The sequence below is a fragment of the Sphaerodactylus townsendi genome, unplaced genomic scaffold (genome assembly GCF_021028975.2).
Source record: "Sphaerodactylus townsendi isolate TG3544 unplaced genomic scaffold, MPM_Stown_v2.3 scaffold_1238, whole genome shotgun sequence".
In the NCBI taxonomy this organism is placed as follows: domain Eukaryota; kingdom Metazoa; phylum Chordata; class Lepidosauria; order Squamata; family Sphaerodactylidae; genus Sphaerodactylus; species Sphaerodactylus townsendi.
In genome coordinates, this window is record NW_025949780.1 from 672 (window position 1) to 11,017 (window position 10,346).

A 10,346-nucleotide genomic window follows, 5' to 3' on the forward strand; every position below is an offset into this window, starting at 1 on the left:
AGCTTGCCAGAGCTCCCACCCCCACCCCGTGAGGGCCGTTACAGACTCAGCTTTCTGGAGACGGATTTGCTTGAGGCCAATAAAAACAGCAGCCTGGTTGTGCTAGAGCAGTGATGGCAAACCTATGGCACTCCAGATGTTATGGACTACAATTCCCATCAGCCCCTGCCAGCATGGCCAATTGGCCATGCTGGCAGGGGCTGATGGGAATTGTAGTCCATAACATCTGGAGTCCCAAAGGTTCGCCATCACGGCCCTACAGAAATTTTAGGTCTCGGAGGGCAGCAGGGTGCAGAAAACGGGGCTTTTTCACGTGGCTGACCTGGATGACAGTGACAATCAAGGAAGAACGGAAGACTGAATATGACCAACAGTTTTGTAAGGTGCAACGTGGGAAAGGCTTAGGAAGACTCCACACTTGAGGGCTACTGCCGGCTCCAGCAGGGCAAACGGACTGGAGAGGCCAGGCCCCGATTGCCCAGGAGGCTTTGCCATATATATACATATATTACCCCGCCTGCTCAGTTGGGATGGTAACATAACCATCTGGAAGACGGAGCCCTAAGGGGGCAGAAAACGTGCTTTAGGCAAACTGTACTAGCAGAAGTTCAGTTATTAGCATTTTTTTCTAAGCACGCTGCCTATGGCCCTTCACCCACTTCAATCAGACTTTCCGTATGCTTTTGGGATCCCTTTCCAAGTCTGGAAAACACACACATAACCGGCGCTGTATTTATGGAAGCCCCTCTGTTTTGATCACGTGACCTGCTTAATTGGCTTTTGCACCGGTGACACTCACATAGTCCCTGAGGTTGTCGGCACGATAGGGATGTCCTCTGCCTCTGTCGGGATGGACCAGGGGATCTGGAACTGAGGAGCCAGTTCACGCATGATAATGTTCCTGCAAGAAGAAGCGAAGAGGAAGCTTGCCAGAGCTCCCACCCCCACCCCGTGAGGGCCGTTACAGACTCAGCTTTCTGGAGACGGATTTGCTTGAGGCCAATAAAAACAGCAGCCTGGTTGTGCTAGAGCAGTGATGGCAAACCTATGGCACTCCAGATGTTGATGGACCACAATTCCCATCAGCCCCTACCAGCACGGCCAATTGGCCATGCTGGCAGGGGCTGATGGGAATTGTGGTCCATCAACATCTGGAGTGCCATAGGTTCGCCACCACTGTGCTAGAGCAGACCAAGGGCTCAGCATCATTTGCCTCCCCACAGTGACCAACCAGACGCCCTCAGAGGGGCACCGAAGCCAAGCCTTCTCCTGCTCTGGCCCCTGATCTCTCCCCAGCCATTTCACCCTCAAGAGGGTCGCCTCCAGGTCTCTGCCAGAGGGGAGACCTTCCCTTGGATAATAGCGCAAGGGGTGGGACCAACACACACCCAAGGATCTTAGCGCAGTCGTCATAGTACTTCATGGAGTTCTTCACAAAACTGAAGCCGTTGACGTCACAGACAAAGGAGTGGCCGTTGGCCCGCAGGAGGTCAAAACCACACACCGTCTGCTGCAGAGGACAAGACAAGACACAAACAAGTTAGAATCAGACAACATGCTACAGAGGGCAGAAGGAAGACTGCAGGCCCAGAAGCAGCAGAGCTGGGACTCCCTACACACCCCCAGAACCCTCTAGCAACTTAAGAGAGCCAGCACGGAGTAGTGGTTAACAGCAGGTAGATTCTAATCTGGAGAACCGGGTTTTGATTCCCCGCTCCTCCACCTGAGTGGCAATGGCTTATCTGGTGAAGCAGATGCGTTTCCGCACTCCTACATTCCTGCTGGATGACCTTGGGCTAGTCACAGTTCTTCGGAACTCTCTCAGCCCCACCTACCTCACAACGTTGTGAGGAGAGAAAGGGAAAGGAGCTTGTAAGCCACCTTGAGTCTCCTTACAGGAGAGAAAGGTGGGGTATAAATCCAAACTCTTCTTCTAATTCTGCCACCCTGTCTTAAAACCTGGGAGGGCAGAAAACCCTCTGTGAGACTCCCACAGTGGCCTCTTTTGGGGCAGGGTTTGCAGAAGCTCCCAGAGTAGGCGCGGGGGCCCAGCAAGTACCAGAGTTCATCCTGGCAACAGGGATTTTATTTTATTTCATTTTGGGCCTGGCTCAGGGCAGCTTACATGACAGTTAAAAACAAGGACATTCAATAAAACTTAGTTACTCCCCAAGAGAATCTAAAATGCAGAAGATGGTGACCGAATAAGAGTCCTAAGACCCCCAGCCGAGTGGCTTCCTCAATCCCCCATCCCGGCTTCATCAGATTCTGCATTCTAGGTTTTTTTTTTGGGGGGGGGGGGGCGCAGAGAGAAGAGGGAATGCACATTGCGCGAGATGGAGATCGGGAGGCTGGGAGGCTGGATGACGTGGGCCAGTGGACGGCCTCATCCAAAGGCCCGGTGGAACATTGTAGGCCTTGCAGGCCCCCCGCATCTGGTTAAGGTCCTGCAGGGCCCTGGGGTCACCCAGCCGAGAGTTCCACCAGGCTGGAGCCAGGTCCGAAAAACCCTTGGCTCTGCTTGAGGCCAACCTGATGTCCTTGGGGTCAGGGGTCACCAAGAGGTCACTGCCGGAGGACCAAAGCATCACCCACGGGCAATGTGGGGAGATGTGGTCTCAGACCCCAGACCACTGAAAGCCTTGAAGGACAAAACCAAAACCTTGAATATGATCTAGAATTCTATCAGCAGCCAATACAGTTGGAGTGATCTCGGTGTAATCTGCTCTCTCACCCAGTGAGGAGCCTCCCCACTGCATTCTGGACCAACTGTAACTTCCAGATCAGCCTCAAGGGCAGGCCTGCATAGAGCAAGTTAAAGTAATCCAGCCCGGAGGTGACTGCTGCATGCATCACTGTGACCGAGTCTGCACAGGGCAGGGAGGGGACCAGCTGTCCAGCCAGCCACAGATGGGGAAAGGTCACCTGAGCCTCCACAGACAAGGAGGACTCCAAGGTCACACCCAGGCTCTTGACGGAGGAGGCAGGTGTTAAAGACACTGTCAAGTGGGGGCAGCTGGAAACCCTCCACCGGCGTCCCCCCACCCCCACCCAGCCACAGGACCTCCAACTTCGATGGATTTAATCTCAGCCCGCTCTTTCTCAATCAGCCAGTCACGGCTTCCAGATGGCTGCCCCTCCACCAGCAGAAAAAGTTGGGTGCCATCAGCATACTGGTGACAACCCAGGCCAAAGCTCCAAACCACCCATGCCAGGGGCTGCGCACACAGGTTCAACCACCCCGGGGAGAGGACAGCCGCCTGCAGCCCCCTCCACACAAACGGATGCTGCCAGAACAGGCCCCCCCCCAAATGTCACCTGCTGTCCCTGGTCCTGAAGAAACGATGCCAGCCATATTAAAGCTGTGCCCCAAAGCACTGGCGAGACAGTGGGCCAAAAGAGCATGATCAACTGTGTCAAATGCTGCAGTGAGATCTACTAACCCCAGCAGTGCTGACCCGCCTTGGCCCACCTATAAGTGGAGTTCATCTGTGAGGGTGACCAGCATGGTCTCCATCCCACGGCCAGGACGAGAGCCGGACTGAGAGGGATCCAGCATTGGCAAATCATCCAAAAATGCTGGCAGCTGTTCCGCTCCCGCTCTCTCAGCCACCTTGCCCAGGAACGGTAAATTCGAAACTGGGCAATAGTTGGCCGGATTCACAGGATCCAAACGTGGCTCCTTTAAGAGTGGGCGCACCTCTGGCTCTTTGAGTCCCCCTGGGAACGCTGTCTGTCCCAGGGAGCACTGGATAATATCCAGAAGGTTCTCCACACCACCTCGCAGCTGGCCTTCACCAGCCACAAAGGGCACAGATCAAGAGGACAAGTGGCAGATCTCACAGCTGCAAGAACTCTGGGAGAGCAGACCAAAGAGGTCCAAAACCAAACCAGAAGACAGTCAAGGGGCCTCCAGGTCTCTCACTACTGGGACGTCCAGGTTGCCCAGCACCGGAGTACCAGGTGGGCTCTCTTCATCTACCAGGTGGTCAGACAGATAGTTCTCCGATTGCCCTGCCCTGGGGGCCCTGGCAGGAGGAGCCGCCCAGCAGGTGCGCTACTGCTGAGCTACACAGCTACCAACCTTGAAAGCCAGGCACACTTTCCTGGCCACCAGCTTCTCCATGGCTGAGAGCATAACTGGGTAGCGGATCTCCTTCCCTTCACTGTCGCGCTCAACCTTCCCATCCAGCGCAGGTGATTTCCGGGCTTCTGCATGGGCATAATCAGGGCCAACGGTGTACACCTGAGGAACAGAAACCAAGGGCTGATACATTCACTCACCTAGAGCTGTCAATTTCCCAGGTATTTTGAAGCCAGGGGGGAAAAACAGACATATACGCAATGCTTACTTTGATAACAAGCCTAATTTATTTGACTGCTTTAAAAAACATAAAATGTATAACTTCTAATTTAGTTAGCATAAAGAATTATACTATTTGACAGATTCGTGGATGTCTGTCTTGGGGTCAGGATGGCAGAGACCGGTGTTTGGGGGGGGGGGCACAGGGGCAGCAAGACTTAGCCAGTTTCTGAAGCCACTCCAGCCCCAGATACGCCCCCCCAGTAGAAAAACCCTGATGTGGCCCACAGAGGACAGTGCAAAGCGAACAAAGCATCTTGCCCCATACGCCGCCCCAGCACAGATGAGGATGCCAACGAAACCTGCAGCCAACCGTAGCCCCACATCCAATATAAATCCCAGCCAAGATGCCTACAGCTCAGTGCGAGGGCGTGGGCCTGCCACTCTGAGGCCCATGCATCACATACTTAGAGCCTTCCCCTTTAATGACCGCAACAGGCATTCTGCACAAACCGCCAAGCAAGAGAACAAGTACTCTTGCTGTACCTGCCGATCACTACTCACTACTGGACGGGCCCCAGATGGGCGTGCAAAGACCACACAAGACAAACTGTGAAGTGACAGCAAGCAGTCTCAGCCCTGCCCAGCCCCCTGTGAATGCAGCACAAAGCTCTCGGGGAGACACACAAAACCAGCAGGGACTGAGCGCCCGGAGTACAAAACGGAAGTGACGCTTGCTAATCTCTGGCCCAAAACAATGAGAGACAACTAGTCAGCATGGCATTATATTTGACACTGTAAGCCTGTAACAGAACTTGAGAGTTCCCTGGGGCGCTCTCCATATAGGAACTGAGCCGTCTTTCCCTGCCCCGCTCTGTATAACTGGTTCACCAGCAAGGATGCCTAATGCCCCGGGGAGTTCCTCATTCCTATGCCCCCAACCTCTCTGAGCAGGCAGAGGACTGAGGGACTTTCACCAGCCTCAGCTTTTGGTTGTCTGCTGCTTGAGCTTTGCCTTCTGGATCCCATTTCCCTTACTGGCAGTCCAACCCCAGCCTTCCATTCACCGCACGGGTGCCTCTCCCCAGAGATCCACTGCAAGTCTGTTGACAGTGTAATGGCCTGCTCACTGTTGCCCTCCCCTTGCCTGGCAAAAAGGCTGCTGCACCCGACTCCCATCCTGGACAGCATCCAAACCCTTGGCCAGAAGTGGCTCCTGGGTGGCTCACTGCCCAAGGAAACCACAGGTAGTGGCTGGACTGGCCAAGTTTCCGCCCAAACGGTGCTCCCTGCAAACAGGTCCCCACCCCTCACACCAGTGGCCTCCATAGATATCAGCTCCACTTTAAGACTGGAAACATATTGGAATGGTTCAAAGTGTTGGGTGTACATCTCTTTAATTGAGAGATAAATTGCCGAGGGGGGGGGGAGAGAGAAAGAGAAGAAGAGGAAGAAGAGTAGAAGAAGAGTTTGGATTGATATCCCCCCTTTCTCTCCTGCAGGAGACTCAAAGGGGCTGACAATCTCCTTGCCCTTTCCCCTCACAACAAACACCCCGTGAGGTGGGCGGGGCTGAGAGAGCTCCGAGAAGCTGTGACTAGCCCAAGGTCACCCAGCTGGTGTGTGTGGGAGTGTACAGGCTACTCTGAATTCCCCAGATAAGCCTCCACAGCTCAGGTGGCAGAGCTGGGAATCAAACCCAGTTCCTCCAGATTAGATACACAAGCTCTTAACCTCCTATGCCACTGCTGCGTAGGAGGTTGGTTGGTTGGTACTAGAGAGAATTGAGGGGTGGAGCTTAGTAAAAGATAACAAACATGGTTGGGGGAGGAACAGATGACCTGACAGCAGGATGTTCAGAAATCTGGAGAGCAGATCTCTTTTTGACATCTGTTACTTCATGTTACTTAAAACCTTAAACTGTCCAAAAGGAAAGTTGAGAACATGTAGACGGCATCGGGAGACCAAAAAGGGAGTCAAATCCATAGTTGGTCATAGTAGTATAAGAATGAGGAAAAAATGAAACTGATAGAAACCTCACTTGAAGGAGCGAGTGGGAGAAGCCAAGTGAATGGTTGGGTTACCTCAGCCAGAGGTCACGGCCAAACACTGTTCTGTTCACTTTGGAACTAAAAACTGTAACCTCATGCAACCAATTACTTGATTTAAAGGGGGAAAAATAACGTTTAAATTGATTTTAGTTAACTCAGAAGACAGTACTAGAGAAAATTATGAGGGCCACGAAGACTTATGAAGATGATTCAGAGTTGAGCACTTTAATTTGGGGAAAGTTATAAGGAAAGGGTTTGGAATTAAATTCCCAGTGGCAGCATTAAGTTCCTTAAAAGGTAAAGAGGGAAAAAGTCATATCAAATCATATTTGAGCACACAGCAAGAAGAGAGGAGTTGTCACACATGAAACACACTATATTGCATTCATTATTGTCAAATATATTCAGTTTATCAGTCACGTATGCTTTACAGTTATGTTATGTTTTTATAACTTATCAGTCAGTTAAACCTCCACTTAATTCAATTTTGGAAAGAATTATGGAAAAGATACCCTAGACCAGTGGTGGCGAACCTTTGGCACTCCAGATGTTATGGACTACAATTCCCATCAGTCCCTGCCAATTGGCCGTGCTGGCAGGGGCTGATGGGAATTGTAGTCCATAACATCTGGAGTGCCAAAGGTTCGCCACCACAGCCCTAGACACACAAATTTTCATTTTACACAAAGTAAAACTTTGCTTTTAGAAACATTTTGTTGATTTCCAAAGAGAATTATTTCAGAGTTTTCCCCCCCAGCATTCCCCAAATTTCCCAGTTTTTCTACTGGAAAAAAAAATCTAGTGGGAAAATCCTTTTTCCTGATTGTTGCTGTCTGCACACACACAAACATCCCCCCCACCCCCCAGGCCCGGCTTCACATTACTGCTCTGATGCTGTTTTCAAAACTAAACTGACATTAAAGCTCTGATAGTTTCTTTGTTGGTGAGATACAGAAAGAAATTTGCCACCTGAGGTTTGCTCAGGCTTGATGGAGTTTAAGCTCAGTGTAATCATTTTTAAAAACACAAGAAGCCAAATCATGTTCAAAACTCATATTTTGTGTTTTGTTTAAAGCAGACACCTACGCTCGGTTTCTAGCTGCTGAGTTTTGATCGAAGGCAACTGGATCTTCTCAGATCCTCAAGTCCTCCAGCCACACTTTTCCTACCTTGACGTCTGTACCATCTGTAGGCATAAACTCCTCATAGATGTAAGATCCTGTTTTCCGAACGCTGCTCTCTGGCGAGTAGACGCTGCTGCGGCTCCCAATCTGAAAAAGGCAGAGACCTCCGGAAAGGAGTATGAGAAATGTGGCGGCAGAGGCTGAACTGTCGGCACCACCCAGCAGGCCTGGTCTATTCCGGCCTCATGCAACCCTTCCGCTGCCCCCTCCCACCCTCACTGTTAGTGCCTCAGAGCCAGACAACCACATGCCAGAGTGTCCCTGTGAACAGGCACAGCCCATAAGTCAACTTCAACAGGAAGTACCACCCACTCAGAGGACAACATCCTGCCTAGATCAAACACGGGACAGCAATGTTGAGGACAGAAGTCAACCAATTGGGAAGAAAACAATGAAAGAACTGCAGCACTTCAAAAGGAAATGCCCCGGATGGCGGCACGAAGGGTGCAGGGAACGAGTGAGGTCGGCCTTTTCATCATTGCACAGCCAGGTCATTTAGGGGTAGAGAAACGAAGAAGATTTCATCACCTTGGAACTCAAAAGCAGGAGGTGTCTCTGCCTCGGCCCTAACCACAGGTGTGACACAGACTGCACTCTTAGCTGTTTGGATTATACTAACACAGCTGTGAAACCACTTCACTGATACATTACTTAGTTTGGCCAATGAAGAGAGACTTACCGTGTTTCCCCGAATATAAGACAGTGTCTTATATTAATTTTTGCTCCCAAAGATGCGCTATGTCTTATTTTCAGGGGATGTCTTATTTTTCTGTGTTCTGTTCGTTGGGCATGCTTCCAAACAAAAACTTTGCTCCGTCTTACTTTTGGGGGATGCCTTATATTTCACATTTCAGCAAAACCTCTACTACGTCTTATTTTCAGGGGATGTCTTATATTCGGGGAAACAGGGTAGGAAGGCTAATGAATTAGCAAGAGCGTGATGGTGAAAGTGTTCCCAAGGTAGACTAAAGAATTTGGATTTGACTGACTAGATTTACTTGCCAACATTGTAAATCTATCTCCTGGCAATGCAACAACTCGCAAGCAATTACTAACCTCAACAGTCTCACTAGTTATGGGGGAGATTAGGAACACTGGGGCAGGGGAAATTGCTGCCATCCAGTTATCTCGCCTTTAGCTTTTGGGACTGCTGGCTGGGATCAACCTGGGATTAACTCTTCTTTGCCTGTCAGAAACTCCACCATACCCTGGTGTGAGAGGGTGAGAAGACCTGAAAAACAGTTCTTATTCTGGAACATCTGGCCTGCTGAGTAGTTCTCAAAAACACCCACGCGTGTCACTGGGACAGCCTTAATAAAAAGTATCACAGGGATTGTGTCCTGAAAACCAGCCAGATCCTTAACCGTTTTGGAATACGTTCCTTTTATTTTATTTTCTGCCCATTCTGGCTTATAGTTCTCTAAACTGGCAGGAAAGAAAGTTCAATAGCAGGATTACAGCCACGAAAACCGCCACGTAAGGCCCTGCCAAGTCCATACAGAGAAGGGACAATCCAGAAGTAGACTAGAAATGGTATTGGAACATGTGAAATGAGACACACACAGACACCTTGTTCAACCTAGGGAGGAGCACAAATTTGAAACAGGGCCTTGAATTACACCCAGGAAGTAATAAGGAATTGAAGCAGATACTGCAGCCCTGCTTGACAGTCCTTCACGAAGGTCTCCGATTCACAAAACCACACTCCGTGCAGCTCCCCCAGGGCCAGCTCAGCCAGGCACCAGAACCGACAGCCTGGGCCTGTTCCCTATCTCTTCCTCCTCACTCTGCTTACCTTGCGGAAAAGGCGCTGGCTGCCGCCTCCAGCTGAGGTGGGGTAGTAAATGTAGACGTTGTGGTCCTCGGCACTGACAGGCTTCTCCACAAAGGGCTTGGGGAAGACAGCCCCGTTCACCACCACGTGATCCTCGCCCTCCACAAGGTTGCACTCTGCAGCCAAATGGTAACATCACCATTCTAAGACCCTCAAACACCTTTCCCTCCCCGCAGAGTCAAGAGTTTGGCTGCCCTTCTAGCACTCCTCGTGCCCGGCCACTCCGCTGGGGCTATGTAGAGCCTCTCCCTCAAGACTAGGGAGGGGGGTGAGGCATGTAGAAAGCCATGCAGCCTGCAGTGGGGCTGGCAGATTTGAGGTCCCAGAAGCAGAGGTGGTTGGTTGGGGTCTGCTTGGAGGAAGAAGCCTTTGGCCACCCCTGGGTGAATCCGGTGAGTTAGGAGGAGGTTATCGGCCTCTTGCAACCAGCCTGAGCAGGCAGCTTGCCACGGCCAGCTGCTTCTGAATGCACCAAACCAACCCCCCCCCCCACTCCCTGGCCCACTATCACCTGAGCACTGGGCTACAGATGCCTGCAACAGCCAAGCTAGAGCACCTCCAGAGGAGACTCACCAAGGGGGCAAATCAGGTCCCCAGAGCCAGCGCAAACCCTCCAGGCATGCTCTGGCTGGGGACAGGAGCTGTGACAGCAAGCCAGAAGGGGTGCTCCAAAGAGCCACACTGGGCCACTCAAGGACATGTACTCCCCCAAGGAGAGGCCACGCCAAAGCAGCCCCCACCCCCACTCACCATCTGGCTTGTCAGGGTCCCGGTTGAGTACAGCATAGCGAGGCAGATCTATTCCTTCTTCCTGCAGAATCCGGTAAACCTCCCGCCTAGAGAGGGTAGAAAGCAAAGTGAGGGCTAGGACCACAAAAAATCCCTAGACCACAGGTGTCAAACTCGTGGCCCTCCAGATGTTATGGACTACAATTCCCATCATCCCCTGCCAGCATACTGCTGGCAGGGGATGA

At 51.4% G+C, this 10,346-nt stretch overlaps 1 protein-coding gene across 1 annotated transcript; it reads right to left on the reverse strand.

Moving 5' to 3' along the window:
• Positions 1–795: 795 nt before the first annotated feature.
• Positions 796–10,236, reverse strand: LOC125424856 (inositol hexakisphosphate and diphosphoinositol-pentakisphosphate kinase 1-like; the record flags this gene model as incomplete). Its single annotated transcript, XM_048482294.1, has 6 exons — positions 796–901; positions 1,389–1,510; positions 4,085–4,246; positions 7,524–7,625; positions 9,334–9,488; positions 10,123–10,236. Coding segments are annotated over 6 exons (761 nt in total), but the record flags the coding sequence as incomplete, so codon positions are not given.
• Positions 10,237–10,346: the final 110 nt, after the last annotated feature.